Source organism: Saccopteryx leptura, chromosome 1 (assembly GCF_036850995.1).
Source record: "Saccopteryx leptura isolate mSacLep1 chromosome 1, mSacLep1_pri_phased_curated, whole genome shotgun sequence".
In the NCBI taxonomy this organism is placed as follows: Eukaryota; Metazoa; Chordata; class Mammalia; order Chiroptera; family Emballonuridae; genus Saccopteryx; species Saccopteryx leptura.
In genome coordinates, this window is record NC_089503.1 from 235,926,017 (window position 1) to 235,943,066 (window position 17,050).

Genomic DNA, 17,050 nt, shown 5'->3' on the forward strand with positions numbered 1-17,050 from the left:
TCAAATATATATCAAATCTAAAAACTCATAGAAAAGAGAAGAATGGTGATTACTAGGGGCTGGGGGGACAGGGAAACCGTGAGAAGTTGGTCAAAGGATACAAACTACCAGTTAATAAGATGAGTAAGTTCTGGATAGCTAATGTACAGCACAGTGATTATAGTTAACAACATTGAATTATATACTTGAAAGTTGTTATGAGAGTAGATTTTAAGTGTCTTTGCCAAGAAAATGCAATCATAATAATGTGAGGTGATAGAAGTGTTAGCTAATGCTACAGTGGTAATTTCTCATTAAATAAGTGCATAAAATTAACACATTGTACACCTTAAATGTATACAGTTTTATATATCAATTATATCTAAATATATTTAGAAAAATACATTTAAAAGTTAAATATTCATTTATTCAGTAAATATTTAGTGAAAAAAATTTTAAAACAGACAGTACTATTTTGATATTACATTTCTTTTTATTGATTTTGGTAATATTTTTAATGAATCTATTTCATTTAAATTTTGCTGTTTGTTTTCTATAAGTATCATTTGTTATATGATTCTTAATTCATCATTTTCTGCTTTGTTTTTATTTAACATAATATTTTATTATTTCTTTTTTTATTTATTGAGTTTTGTGTTATACATTCTTGTGTGATTTTTAGTTGTTACCTAGAGATTTCAGTATGGATTATTGATTTATTTGACTTCACTTTAATTAGACATTTCATCACTTGTAGAATATTGCAAAACCAACAATTTATTACTTTTCCAGCCATGTTTCCTACTGCTCCACCTTATAAAAACCACATTGTAGACATACCAAACCATATTTGAAATTCCTTATTACACCTTACACTCGCACTTTTTTTTACCATTCCTGTAACAATTCTTTTCTGCTTGCCTACATGTCTGCTGAAAGTTCCCCTATCATTCAGATACACATCCTTTGTCCTCCTCCTTTGTACTTACTTAATGTAAGTACATTAATTTCAATTATCCACTCATTTATTTCACAAGTACTTTGAGGGCCTAACCATGTAATAAATATTATGCTAATGGTTCCTGACCCAAAGATATCAACACATAGCCCCATTCCACAATAATCTTACAGATTCTTGCATTTTATTTTAAATCAAAATGATCGGCCCTGGCCAGTTGGCTCAGTGGTAGAGTGTTGACCCAGCGTATGGAAGTCTTGGGTTTGATTACTGGTCAGGGCACACAGGAGAAGGAACTAGCTGCTTCTCCTCCCCATCCCCTACCCCTTCTCTTGTCCTCTCTCTCTCTCTTCCCCTCCTGCAGCCATGGCTCAATTGACTCCAGTGCATTGGCTGTGGGCCCTGGGTGCTGAGGATGGCTCCATGGAGCCTCTGACTCAGGTGCTAAAAATAGCTCAGTTGCAAGTATGGACTCCAGATGGGCAGAGCATTGCCCCTGGTACGGGTTGCCGGGTGAATGCTGGTCATGGCCCATGCAGGTATATGTCTTTCTATCTCCCCTCCTCTCACTTAAATGAAATAAATAAATAAATAAATAAATCACAATGATCTGGTTTTACTTTTTTCTCTTAAACATGATGTCAAAAGCAATAACTGTGATATTCATAGCTTAATTCTTAGCCTGTATGTCTCAGAGTAGATGCTCACTACGTGAGTTTGAATAAATAAATGAGTGTCTTTATTTTCATGTGGTAATAATATACCCATTTCCTATCACTTCATTATTGTATATCACTAAAGATATTTATTAAGTATCTGCTATGTGGCAGGCACTCTTTTAGATTGAGGAATAGCAAAATGGTTTCTGCTTTCATGGATCCAGTCAATTAAGAGGTAAAACAGCCTGACCAGGCAGTGGCGCAGTGGATAGAGCATCGAAATGGGATGCCGAGGACCCAGGTTCAAGACCCCAAGGTTGCCAGCTTGAGTGAGGGCTCATCTGGTTTGAGCAAAAGTTCACCAGCTTCAACCCCAGGTCGCTGGCTCAAGCAAGGGGTTACTCAGTCTGCTGAAGGCCCATGGTCAAGGCACATATGAGAAAGCAATCAATGAACAACTAAGGTGTCGCAACGAAAAACTAATGATTGATGCTTCTCATCTCTCTCCATTCCTGTCTGTCTGTCCCTATCTATCCCTCTCTCTGAATCTCTCTCTGTCTCTGTAATAAAAAAAAGCATTCTTTAAAAAAAAAGAGGTAAAACAAAAAATATCAAATTAGAATCATAAGCAATAAATGGTAAGTAGGAAGTAGATTTGGGAAATAAATGTGCACAAAGTGCTGGAATGCTGGTGAGAGAAAATGGATTGAGTATAAAAAAATCTCTCCAGGAAAATTAGAGATAAGGCCTGCTATATAAATTATTGAGTGCTCCAACTGCTCATCCTCATAAGCCCTCAGGAAAAGTGTTAAAACACTTATTTCTTTGTGTTATTCCTATACTTTAATTACTTCTGAGAAAGTTTAATTACCTTAAACTATCTTTCACTAGATTTATTTTTTCTTTGACAAAAACCTATTTTATCTCTCAGTATTTCATTTTATAAGACCCCAATCTATGTAGATAGATTTATTAATTATTGTCCAAACTGCAGATTTCAAAATTTTTATCTATACTAAATCATTCACCTCAACTCTTTCTTATGTAGTTTCTCCAGCCCAAGACTATATGAAACAACATAAATCTATCACTAACCTTCAACTTTGAGCTGAAAACACATTTTTTCTAGTTGGAGTTTCCAAGCCACACAGAGTTCATTAGTTTGCTATAATTTTGAAATTCTTATAGAGTTTATTGTTTAGTTAATTCATTTCCACAAATACCACATTTCCTTTTCACAACTGTTTTATAGGTTTGCCTTGTCTTAGCCCACTTGATTGAGGTAACAAAATACCACAGACTGGGTGAAATATAAACAACAGAAATTTTATTTCTCACAGATATGGAGACTGGGGAGTCTAAGATCAAGACACTGGCAGGTTTGGTTTCCGATAAGGGCCTGCTTTCTCATTCATAGATGACTGTCTTTTCACTGTGTTCTCATGTGGTGGAAGGGTGAGGGAGCTTTCTGGGATCTCCTTCATAAGGGCACTAACCCCTTTCATGAATATTAGTCCATCATGACTCAGTGACTTCCCAAAGCCCTCACCTCCAAATGCCCTCACATCTTAGGATCTCAACATCTGGATTTTCTGTGACATAAACATTCAGTTTGCAGCACCCTATATAGTCTTTCTTTCTTTTTTCTCTTTAAGCAAGTGAGAGAGAGACAGACAGAGAGAGGTACAGACAGACAGGAAGGGGAAGAGAGGAGAAGCATCAACTTTTTGTTGTGGCATCTTAGTTGTTCATTGATTGCTTTCTCATATGTGCCTGGACTGGGGGGCTCCAGTCAAGCTAATGACCCCTTGCTCAAGCCAGAGACCTTGGGTACAAGGCAGAGACCTTTGGGTTCAAGCCAGTGACCCTGGGGTCATGTCTATGATCCCTCACTATAGCCGGCAACTCCACACTCAAGCTGGTGAGCCCGCACTCAAGCCAGCGATCTCAGGATTTTGAATCTGGGACTAAATATCCCAGGTTGATTCTCTATCCACTGCACCACTGCCTGGTCAGGCAACACCCTATATATTCTTAATCCAAGTATATTTCTAGTATTTTCAGGGCCTGGGTCATACTATACACTCTTCACTTTCCCTATCTAGTAGTATATATAGTAGATAATCAATATATCATTAAAAACTAAAAAAATATAACAATCTATAAGACTACCAGATTAGATAAATAGGCATTTTATTTGGAGAATAAATACTAGGTATACTTTTAAAAAATTAACTTAATTTCCCTGTTAAATTCTAGTATATCCTTGAATATATACAATATCAGATACAGATTTATAGGACTTAGCAATTTTCTCCTTAATATCTGTACATTTTGATATCATATTTAATTTTAAATTTTGATTTTTTTAGACTAACACACTTTACCTCTCATAATTTTTCAAACATGGCAGACAGTGCACTATTTCTTAGAATTAGGGTAAAGTATTGATTTGAATTTATAATTGATAACAGTTATATTAGAATTTTTAAAATGTTAAATAGGTAAATCTGTAGACTCACAATTACTCTAAAGAACTCTGAGTAATATCATTTTTCAACATATGCATTTTGTTTATTTGTTTGGATTTTTTTTTTTGCTTTAGTTTTGAAAAAGGAAATTTCAAATTACATGACATTTTATACACCCTGAGGCTCTGCATACTAAAACTTAAAGAGGAGTTGGTAGCAATTGCAGTAAAAAGTGCTGGCTCTGTATATAAGAACATAAAATTTTAAAACCTATTCTCACAACTACAATGAAGAAATTTCTAGTATGCTGTCACTGGTGACTTGCAACTTTTATAACTTTAGAGAATCACTCATTAATTTGCAAGACCTTATCTCAGAAGATTTGTCAATCTGAAGACTAAATTATACAAAGAATATGTATTTCCCTTTGGTTGACACATGTTTTAATGGATGTGTAGCTTTAAATTTTTATATTTGTAGTTTATAAAAGTAGCCGAATCTGAAAGCTCAGCATTAAAAATCTGTGAAAATTATGGAAACGAAGCCTCAGATGTTTATATTTACTTCACTTAGGGCACATAAGTTTAAGAATAAAAATTTATTGAAGAAAGTAAAGAATACTATGAATTATGACTTTTTTTTATTATTACATAAGATTATGGAGTGGTTTATCAATCCAGTTCATAAGCCCTTTAAAATTTTCCAGGTTGGATGGCTAGTTGTTGATTGTGGAAATGCTGATTGAAAATGTCAGTCTTGCCCTGGCCGGTTTGCTCAGTGGTAGAGCATTGGCCTGGCGTGCGGAAGTCCTGGGTTCGATTCCCAGCCAGGGCACACAGGAGAAGTGCCCATCTGCTTCTCCACCCCTCCCCCTCTCCTTCCTCTCTGTCTCTCTCTTCCCCTCCCGCAGCCAAGGCTCCATTGGAGCAAAGATGGCCCAGGCGCTGGGGATGACTCCATGGCCTCTGCCTCAGGCGCTAGAGTGGCTCTGGTCGCAACAGAGTGACGCCCCTGATGGGCAGAGCATCGCCCCCTGGTGGGCGTGCCGGGTGGATCCCAGTCGGGTACATGCGGGAGTCTGTCTGACTGCCTCCCCATTTCCAGCTTCAGGAAAAAAAAAAAGAAAAAAAAAAGAAAATGTCAGTCTTTCTTTTGTTTACTTATATGTAACATGGGCAGAACAATGTTCTGGTATTGAGCAAAAATATATATATATAAAATGATTTAACATGGTACTTTATACATAGTGGGTGCTCAAAATGAGCTGTTATACAAATGACATTTCTCACAGACTAGTTTACACTGAAGATGATAAAGCAAGTGGCATTTTCTCCTGAGAAATTAAAACAAGAAAATAAGTAAGATCCACTATTTTCTTTTTTGATGCCAAAAGTGAAACACTTATTTTTGTTTGTTTGTTTGTGTTTTTTATTTAAATGGGGGAAGTATTTAGTCTGCTTCTGGAGCATACAATTTCTTTATTTCTTTTTTTTTTTTTTTTTGAGAGAGGCAGGGAAAGTGAGAGTCAGGAACATCTGTTCCTATATGTGCACTGACCAGGGAGTCAAACTGGCAACTTCCGTGTTTCAGGATGACACACCATCCAACTCAACTATCCAGCCAGGGCTTAATGTTTTATTGAATTTTAGAGACAAAAAGATAATTCAGATAGCTGTTCCTACAACTATCTAACCATTTGTTAAAAATTATAAATGTGAGACTCTCATTTCTCACACAAAAATAAGTTCCAGGTGCTTCAAAATTATAATTGACTAAACAATATAATGTTGATAAAACTCTAAATTTATGAATGGATTTTAAGAATAATGTTGGAATAGAAAAGAACTTTTTTTTATAAATATAATATGTAAAGAAAAGCCAGACAAGGCATTGGCACAGTGGATAGAGTGTTGGACTGGGATGTGGAGGATCCAGGTTTGAAACCCCAAGGTTGCCAGCTTGAGCATGGGCTCATCCGCCTTGAGCACAGGATCACCAGCTTGAACATGGAATCATAGACATGACCCCATGATTACTGGCTTGAGCCCATGATCACTTGCTTGAAGCCCAAGGTTGCTGGCTTGAAGCCCAAGGTCACTAGCTAGAGCCCAAGGTTGTTGGCTTGAACAAGAGGTCACTTGCTCTGTTGTAACCCCCCTGTCAAGGCACATATGAGAAAGCAATCAATGAACAACTAAGGAGCCACAATGAAGAATTGATGCTTCTCATCTCTCTCCCTTCCTGTTTGTCCCTCTCTGTCCCTCTCTCTGACTCTCTCACTGTCTCTTTCAGAAAAGAAGAAGAAGAAGAAACAATAAAAGGAAAAACATCTGGATAAAAATACCTTAGATTTATTTTTATTAACTATAACAAATTCTGTCTGTTAATTGATTCTTTAGACCACTCATATTGAAAATGATTATTGATATTGTTTAATATCTACCATATTTTGTTACTGTTTTCAATTTGTTGCCCTCCTTGTTCCTTGTTCTATTTTTTCTTTACTATTTTCTTACCTCTTATTGTTTTCTTTGGGCATTTTATATGATTTCTCTCCTTTATTAGCATATCAGTTATACTTTTTAAAAAAATTCTTTTACTCTTTTAAGTGGTTGCCCTAGAATTTTCAGTACACATTTTCAACTAATCCAAGTCCACTTCCAAATAACACTACATTGCTTCACAGATAATGTGGATGCCTTATATTAACAAAATAATTCCAATTCCTTCCCCCCACTTCTTGTATCCTTGTTGTCATTGTCACTTTTATGTAAGCATACATAATTGTGTGCATATACTGTACATGATATATATACATAAGAATACATAATTGATGTGCTCGCTTCGGCAGCACATATACATAATTGAATACAGGTTGGTATTATTTTTTAACGAAATGTGAAAGCAATTTAGAGTAAGAAAAATAAAAAGGCTTCTGTTTTTATTTCACCTTCCCTTATTCCTTCTTCAGTGCTTTTCCTTCTTTATGTGGACCCAAATTTCTGACCTATATTTTTCTTTCTCTATAAATTTGGTTTTTAACATTTTTACAAGGCAGGTCTACTGGCAACAAATTCCCTCAATATTTGTCTCAGAAAGTTTTATTTTTCCTTTACTTTGGAAGGATAGTTTTGCAGGTGGGTATTGTTTATTCCTCTTCCTTCAACTATTTATTTCAGTTCATTCTCCTCTTGCTTGCTTGGTTTCAGAGAAGTCTGGTGTAATTCTTATCTTTGTTCCTCTGTAGTTTAGGTATTTTTTTCTTTTGGCTTCTTTCAAGATTTTTTCTTTATCTTTGACTTTTCTTTAATATGAAACAACATGCCTCGGTATAGTTTTGTTATAGTTGTTTGGCATTGATCCTGTTTGGTGTGTTCTATACTTGAATGTGTGGCTTGGTAGCTGACATTAAGTAAATTTTCAGTCTTTGTTGTTTCCAATATTTCTTGTGTTCTTTCTTTCTTTCTTCTGCTATTATTCTCATTATGTGTATGTTATACACTTTGTAGGATACACACGTCTACAAAGTGTGTAACCTAAGTCCTTAGGTATTCTGTTCCAGTCTTCTTCCTGTTTGCTTTTGGTTTGAGACATCTGATAGCATATCCTCAAGCTCAGAGGTTATCACCACAGCTGTGTCCAGTCTACCAAAAAACCCAACAAAGGCATTCTTTATTTCAGTTACAATGTTTTTATCACTAGCATTTTTTGTTGTTGTTGTACTTTCCTAGAATTTACATCTTTCGGCTTTCATTACTGATCTATTCCTGCATGCTATTTACTTTTCCATAGAGCCCTTAGCATAGCAATCACAGGTGTTCTGCATTCCCAGTCTGATAATTCCAACATCCCTACCATGTCTGATTCTGATGCTTGCTCTGTCTTCAGTTTTGTTTTTTATTTTCCTGTTTGGTATGTCTTATAAATTTTTCTTGATAGCTGGGCATGATGTGCTGGGTAAGATGAATTGCTGTAAATAGGCCTTTAGTAATGTGAGGATGGGGTGTGGGAGAAGGGAAATGATCTATAGTCTTATAATCTGGCTTTTAGTGAGCCTATGGCTCTGGACTGCGAACTTCACACTTTCTCAGGCCTTTTTTCCTCTCTTCTTTTGTTAGATAGGATGGCTCAAGTGAGCTGAATTTGGATCTTTCTCTTCTTCCTGCTCAATTAGCCTTTGATAATAGCCCGCGGGTGAAGCTCTGTGACTAGGACTTAGTAAGAGGAACAATGTGCTCTGAGCTGTTTCAAAATGGCTCTTTTTCTCCTTCCCTTCCTGGATGCATGAGAGGGTTTTTCTTCTATATTCATTCTCAGAACCTGGTTGGGCCTTTGGAAGTAAACTTCACACAATTATCGGAGCCCTTATCACTAGGTTCCTTCCCTTGGAGTGTTCAACTCTCGGACTTGTCTGCACTGAGCCTTCAGGAATGAGTCCATTACAATTCAGGTTTTTCTATCCTGGTGTTGGTCCCCAGACAGCCCCACTCCTGCGTCCCTGGGCTGGTAAGCCTCAACGCGCTGTGTTCTCCTGTCTCTCTCTAATTTCAGGGGCAGAAGTTTGCCCTGCATTCTCTACCCTCTTGCAGACCCAAAAAAGATTCGTTACTTCAGCCTGTTCAGCTTTTTACTTGTTAGGATGGTAGGATGGAGCGGCAAGCTCCTTGCTTGCAGAAATGAAAAGTATAATTTTTTAAATTAGAGTTTAATGAAATAAACTTAGAAAATATTTACAATGTATATACTTCACAAAGCTTTCATAAACAAAGTAAATCATTTTTCTAAAAACATACAAATTTTTTTTAAAAACTCTGAACAATCATTTTGCAATGTAAGAAATACGAATGAAAAATGTTATGAAGTTATTTCATTAGTAATCAAGAAAAGGTGAATTAAAGTATGAATAATATATATTTCACCAGTAAATTTCAATATTATCCTTCTGAGGATGTGTGAAACGATCATACTTACTCCAAACATATTCTAGTGAATATATAAACAGGAATATATAAACAAAGATTCTCATTTCAACATTGTTTATAATAGGAAAAATTAAAAAATAACTGAAGAGTGTCTTTTCAGTGGAATTTTGTAATTGGAATAAAATGAAATAATATCAATTATTGGAAATACATGAAAAGAGAGCTTTTTATACAATTATGTTGGAAAAAATCAAATTAATAAAGCGGCATGGATATTAGAATCAGAATGCAAATGTTAGGAATCATACACTGAAAATCTACCATGAGTATATTTCTTTTTTCTAAATGAAATAATATAGTATGGTATAATAAAAATCTTATGAATAGAACCTTCTGTGGAACATACTAACCGGTGACAAAAGAGACACTTTGAAGTCATATAATCTGTGTTAGAAGATGAAATGGTTTTTACAAATGATAAATGATATTGTCTTTTCTCCTGCTAGGTAAAGGTGAACATGGGAAACCTTACCCGCTCACTGAAGAGGACCATGATGACTCGGCTTACAGGGAAAACGGTTTCAATATTTTTGTCAGCAATAATATTGCTCTAGAGAGGTCACTGCCCGATATTCGTCATGCTAAGTGAGTATCAGCAAGCCCTTGTGAAGAGAGTTTTTTGTTTCTCTGTTTTTTTTAATGTGTATCACAGTGAGATATGTTACTAAAAAAGTTGCCCTGCTAATTTTATAAAAAACTTTTATATTTTGTAATCTTAAATATGTTTGATTTAGATTGGGATAACTTAAAATTCCAAAAGAAGAGTTAGTGACTCTCTAAAACTTAAAATATATTTTTGTTACTGAGTTGACTATTATATCCATTTAAAATGAAATGTTTTAAGATAATACCCATAATGTTACATTTGATCACATAAATTATGAAGCAAACATGTCCCCTGGTGATTAGTGCTGTCAGAATGTCTGCATATATAGAATATCAGTGCCATTGTAGTTACATCTTCCACGAAGAATTCCTAAAGTAAATGTATCCACAATTCAAAGGTAATGGTAACTGCTCAGTTAATTTTCTGTCATTTTATGAATTTCTTGTGTCTTGTCAATTTTACTAAATTATAGCTAACTATAGTATAAATGGAAACAAGAATAATATTACGTTTAGTTACCCGAAATCCCTTTTCTCTCTGTTCACACCTGTCTACTCCTAACATTGCTTAATATACTTTCTTTCCCCGGTTTGTTTTGATTTTCTTGATATCATATGCAATGCTAAAGGTGTGGCCAAGAGCAGAGAACATAACCGAGATCTGAGGTTGTAGAATTGCCTCACGTATCTGAGAAACCTACTCAACTGTATCAATGTGTTTACTCCTCCCCCACCCCACTCTTCTTTTGGCAACATTATTATAAGAGAAAAAAAATCCGAGAAAATAAAATAAGGCCAACTAATAAAAATAGGACTAGGCCTATAAATTAAATCAGTAATGTACAGTAAATAAAACTTTTCATTTTGTGCAAAATAATTAACTCTTGGAAAAAAGAATATGATTTGGGAGACCATTTTTAGTTACCTTATTGTGCCTTTATACATTTATTTTAAAAAGGAATTACTGGTTTCCCCCTAAGGTTTTTTGTGAGCTTACGTTTTCCAACATAGTTAAGCAGAGGATTAATATGAAGAACAAATCAATTTTTCCTTAAACTGAATGCTTTAAATATGGGTTTGGGCCTTCCAGCTAGCCAAATTATTCCCAGGTTACCTGAAATTATCTATAGTAATTCCCACTGACCGAGAACATTCTAGTTTTGAGAAATTTTAATACCTAATTGCACACCATCAAAGATGCATTAAAATGCATTGTTGGCATAATAACTATGCTCAGAAAATAATTTCCATCCACCTCCTCTCCCACCCCCACACTTCCAATCTTTTAAAGTGTATTCAAGTGGAAGGAATTGCAGATGGAAACAGTGCAGAAAATCGGTGAAGTTAAAAGACGGTTGATATTCTCGTTCTTCTCACAGAGTGTGTTTTTAGTGTAACTACCACCTTTTGAGAAAAGATATTCTTAAGCAATAATGGAAAAGAAAAATGTTAAATGTAAAGAAAAATACTTTAAAATGTTAACTAGAGTCACTGAGTTTACAGTAGCAGAGGGCATTATTCTATGTTAGGAAATAAAACATTGCCTAACTATGTTCTGTGACTATATTTTTACTGATTTACTGATGTTGGGTATCTAGTAGAACAAATAACCATCTAATAGAGTCATACCAACAAAGAAAAAAAACCCCAAAAAGCCTTACTGAGACGGTTGGAGATGATGACGATGAAGTATTAAGTGTGAGATACCACAGTGGGGGTTCAACCTGCTTAGTCCAGTATCTGACTCTTAGTGATGCTGGGAGAGCCAATGTTGTCTCTGATTTTGTCACGATCGTACAAGCAGAAAACCAAGAGCCAAAGAAAGCCTTGCAGGGATCCCACTGTTTAAAGTCTTATACTTTTGATCTTATCTGTGCTTATCAAAATACAGGCACAGATAACTGTAAGATTGTGCAGCTGTGTAAGTGGTACTTGAAATTATAAACAACCTCACCCCTTTTTCAGTATAATCAATTTAATAGGCTGCAGGTGATTGATCATAACTTGTTTATATTGATGGAATCTATGGAAGAGAAGGTAAAATTTTTGTGATTTTCAAGAATTCTCTACTTATATCATATTTAGTATAAAAAAATCATGGTTCTAAAAAAGAATGTTATCTTACCTTTTGCAACAGCATGGATTGACCTAGAGGGTATTATACTAAGTGAAATAAATCAGAGAAAGACAGATACTATATGATTTGGCTTATATGTGGAATTTGAAAAACAAAATAAGTAAAAACAATAAACAAATAAAATAGAAATTCTCATAGATATAAAGAACAGACTGACAGTTGACAGGGAAGGAGAGTTTAGGGGTAGCGTAAAAAAAAATGAAGGGATTAAGAAGTACAATAGGTAATTACAGAATAGTCATGGGATGTCAATTACAGCACAGGAAATATGGTCAGTAATATTGTAATGATACTGGGTAGGACCGGGTGGACACTTGAAATATCAGGGGGAACCACTGGGTCAAGAACATGATAACCACCATGCTGTACATTTGAAACTAATACAGAATGATATTGAATGCAAACTGTAATTGAAAAAGAAATATATCTCCAAATCCTCTCCTGAAATACTGTTTCTAGGTGTTTTGATTTGAGTGCATATTCTAGCTCACTGTGAAGAATATTTTAGAATATGGATGATTTCAGAAATCTCAATCTAGAAAGAGTTCTTTTTTTAAAACTCATCTTTTCTTCTTCACTAGCATAAAATAAACTACATTCCTTTGGATTTATTATTTCATTAGTAATAGATTAGTAATAGATTCCTATTAAGTAGGAGCCTTAGATGAAGAAAAATCAATTGGTATGTATACAATAATTTGATTATTCTTATTTACATCCTAATAAAAAATTCTAAGCTTTTCAGTTATGTTTTAAGATTTTTTATATTTTTCCAAATACATTCTTCATTTCCAGTTTTGTAAACTAAATTATAATATTTCATACTATCTATGCTTTGGTATTGACAAATTTTCCACTTCTTCCCCCATTGTATTGGTCATTTTTTTCGTAGACTTTTTGGCCATTTTTGAAAATATATATGCATATTTTAAATATTTCCTTATTTAGTTTCTTCCTAATTATGTCTATATCCATAGTGCCTGGGCTCAGGCTGAGATCTGTCCTTAGGACATATTATCTGTGGATTTTATATAATGCAATGTTGATAAGAACTTTGCTATGAGAGCTTCTGTATGACAAATGTTCAGTTAATAGGTATCTGGTTGGTCTGGATTCCTTTTTTCAACTTCAGAATTTCCCCACCTGTATATTGATTTCTTTTTTTTATTCAGTCAACCATCTGGGATGCCACATCTTTGTATGCTATAAAACATCTTATTTTTACCTCCAGTACAAGATAAGAATTATAAAACATATGTCTAGAATACAAAATACATAGAAAATAGGGAATCAGAAAACCATGAAGGATGCATGGCCTGCAAATTGGTAAGCTTAGATATGCACATATTGTTAGAAAGATAAGATTTAAGAATACTTAAGGCCCTGGCTGGTGGCTCAGTGGATAGAGTGTTTGCCTAGCATATGGACGTCCTGGATTCGATTCTTGGTCAGGGCACACAGGAGAAGTGACCTTCTGTTTCTCCCCCCATCATCTCCACCTTTGTCTCACTGTTCCCCTCCCACAGCCAATGGCTTGATTGGTTCAAGCATGGACCTGGGTGCTGAGGCTCACTCTGGTGGAGCACATCAGCCTCAGGCACTATAGTAGCTTGGTACTTGAGCCCCGTCTGGGTATTTAATTTATTCTGGAGTTCAGTATTAGAAATCACAGATGGGGTTGTCGGATTGTCCCAGTTGGAGTGCATGCAGCAATCTGCATCACTATCTCCCCTCCTCTCACCTAAAAAAAATTTTACTCCCTACATAAGAATAAATTAATTAGCAGTTACCACATATACTCCTTAAAACATAATATAAATAATGAGTGTAAGATGAAACTATATGTATGAAAAGAGGAAATGCATGAGATTAGGATACAACAAGCCATGTGTAAAGGAGAGCTGTGGTAGGCTTTGCAGAAGATCCAAGTAAATGCATCACTGATATCAGCTTAATTTTTTTGCTGTCATAAAATACATGCATATATAGGTACAATTGATACACATATACATTAATTAAGATGCATTTATAAAGTGACTAACTAGGATATTTTTGAATTAAAATAGTTGTACTCTGTATTGTGGCTTTCCTCTTCATTTAACTTTTCCTTTACATTTCACTTACATTTCCAAGATAGGAATGTTTTAGCTTTCTGACTTTGACAATAAATAAGATATGAAATGTTGAAAGAAATTTCTATACTACTCAACTTTTAAGAAAATATGGGAGAATTTTATATCCTTTTAGATTAATGTGATTACTTTTGGTAGTGTGACAGTTTTATTAGACTAACACAGTTCAGCCTTAAACAATGTGAAGGTTAGGGGTACTGACCATCTGCAGCTGAAAATCCACATACAACTTTTCATGTCCAAAAAACTTAACTACTAAGAGCCCGCTGTTGACCAGAAACCTTACAGATAACATAAACAATTAACATATACTTGGTGTGTTATATGTACTATGTACTGTACTCTTATAATAAAGTAAGCTAGAGAAAAGGAATGTCATTAAAAGAATCACAGGAAGAGAAAATAAATTTATAGTTCTGTATATATTTATTGAAAAATATCTGCATATAAGCGGACCCAGGCAGTTCAAACCTGTGGTGTTCAAAGGTCAACTGTGTATCACAACCCTGGTCCCCGTATGTTTCAGAGCCATATGAGAGATTGTCCCAGAAATGCTTTGAAAGTAAAGTATTACCTTTATTATTTATTGATAATATTCCGATAGGCATAGTTGAGATGTGGGCCAAGTGTGATTTCTAATACTGAACTCCAGAATAAATTAAATTCCACCTTCAAGTCATAGACATTGCTTAACAACACAAAGACAAGTTTATAACATAAGGCATGGAGGGGAGAGGTAGATGTCTGATCTTTGCAGGCAAGCAGATTCCAAAGCAGAAAAATGAGCCAAGCATCATAAGCTTCCTAACCTAAACTCATTCATTGTGTGTCTTCCTTTCTCTTGGAAAGAATGTACAAGAAGATGTCAAGAGACTAAGAATGTTAATCTAGTGGCTGTCCATCCAAAGGGAAGGAGTCTCCTTCCTTAAATGTATAGTGCATAGTATCTATTGTGTATATGAGGAAAAAAGGTAGTTTCTCAACATACACAGACTTTTAAATAATTTTTTTTCATTCCTTCTGGAAATTATGTTAAATAATAATTCTAAAAATTTTTTACTTCTGTGTCTTGCATTATAATGCTGAACAAATCAATTAGTTCTTTTTAATTTTAATTTACTTACTTTAAAGTGGGGGGTACTTGTTTTCTTCATGTCTCTTTCCGTGTATTAAAATCATTAAAATTGAGACCAGGTTTACTGATAGATAAAATGGCTATCCACCTGTCATCTTAAGAACAAGGCAGGCCTGAGGGGGAAGAAGGACTTGCTTACTTAGTACCCTGGCCCAGACCTCCCTCACAGCCAGATGCTGATAAGGCAGGGCTGAATCGGGGTACAGACAGATTTTGAGGAGCCATGGCACCACACCACTCTAATCCACATACAGAGAAAACTCTCTTGCACCAGCAGATGCAGCAGTGTCAGCCGCTTTTGCCCAAAGCCCTTTGATAAATCCATATAAACCCTGCCCTATCCCCCTTTCAGGAACAACACCCTTTGCTGGTCTCAGCCCGCTTGCACGTGGGCATTTTTAATATAAATTTTCTTTTGTGAACACTCCATCCTTATGTTTTCAGTTCGGCCTGTGGTTTCTGCCTTTCATTTACCACAGCAGTTACAGCATGAGATGTTCAGTTATTTCTTTTCCTTCTGATGATAATACCTCTGATTTTCTTCCTTTTTTTCCAATTATATCATGGAAATATAAAATACAAGGATATGAACTAAACTATAATTCTAATTTTTAGTCATTTTGACTTTGAAGACAATAATTATGTGTCAAAATTCTTTTAAGTATGAATTAGTGAGTTATGTTTAGAATGATATTTTACAAATGATATACAAAATATAATAGTGTTATTTAATTGTTTTGACTTTTGTCTGTTGAATGCTAGGACACATTCTCGGGAATGTTTGAATCTAACCACCCTAAAATATGAAATGTTTTTATCTCTGTTTTGAAAACTACATAGAACTTAGGGAGACACTGGCTTCTTTTCATGACTTTATTATTATAATATTTACTTGTGCAATTGATGCAGTACCTTCTTTCACCAAGATTACAAGTGAATTTTAAAGGACATTAAGCTGAGATGACTACCATGCATTCCCATCGGGTGTGACTATTACCACAGAGGCAGATGGGAAACATTTTTCTTTGAATCAAATGATCTCCCAGCCTACAGTATGTCTAAATATGACTGAAGAATAAAGATAATTACATTACATGCCACAGATTGGGGGAGGAGTAATCGGGAACAACAGATAGGAAATAATCTTTCAAAACTGTTATTCATGCTCCAGTGGTGTAATCGGTTAGTGCACGGTACTTATACAAAACTGTTATTCAAGTGAATTCCCTTCACTTGTTTCTATGAGCTAGTTTATGCAAATTAGTCCAGACCGGTACACATTTGTATGTTTCTAAGGTCTCTTTCCTTGCCTATTCTTAATTCTGTCTCTAAAACGCAGTGCCATGATGTGTCTTGAATGCGTGTACTTTCCTTATTCTCAACTATATCTGCTATCATCTCTTAATCAGATTACAATAATCTCATAACTGGACCACACACATGCCCCTTAATTTCTGCAGTGAGTGATAGTAAGCATTAAGAACTAAGGCAGATCATTAGCTCCCCCAACTTAAATACTTAAAAGACTCCCTGTTGCCCTGAAAATAATAGTTCAGAAAACACCAACCCCCGTCTTTGATCCCTGTCTGCCTCAGCCTCCACTTCTGCTCTTCCCTGTGTTTCTACTTTAAAGCCGTAATGAACACTACACGCTCTTCTGTTCCTTAGTACAGACATAAAATACCATATTATTGTGAAGTGTTCTTCAAATTGCCAGATGAAATATTTATTTATAAATAAGTTTCTATGTACCCTGTTTCTCCGAAAATAAGACATCCCCCGAAATTAAAACCTAGTGCAGTTTTTTTCAAGCTTAGAAATAAAAGGGCTCCCCTGAAAATAAGACCTAGCACATCTTTAGGAGCATAAATTAATATAAGACACTGTTGTATTTTGGAGGAAACACGGTACTAGGTGACCAAATAATAGTGATTATCACCCCTGACACACGCACATGCACGCGCGCGCGCACATGTGCACTGAAACATGCT

At 35.2% G+C, this 17,050-nt stretch overlaps 1 protein-coding gene across 2 annotated transcripts in view; it reads left to right on the forward strand.

The window, feature by feature from the left end:
- The window catches only part of GALNTL6 (polypeptide N-acetylgalactosaminyltransferase like 6), a 1,118,979-nt gene that overhangs the window by 445,176 nt on the left and 656,753 nt on the right, over nt 1-17,050 (forward strand). For both annotated transcript variants that reach the window (XM_066387896.1, XM_066387897.1), the window contains exon 4: nt 9,496-9,634. In XM_066387896.1, the coding sequence (XP_066243993.1) occupies nt 9,496-9,634 (139 nt within the window). The remainder of the gene's footprint in view (nt 1-9,495; nt 9,635-17,050) is intronic.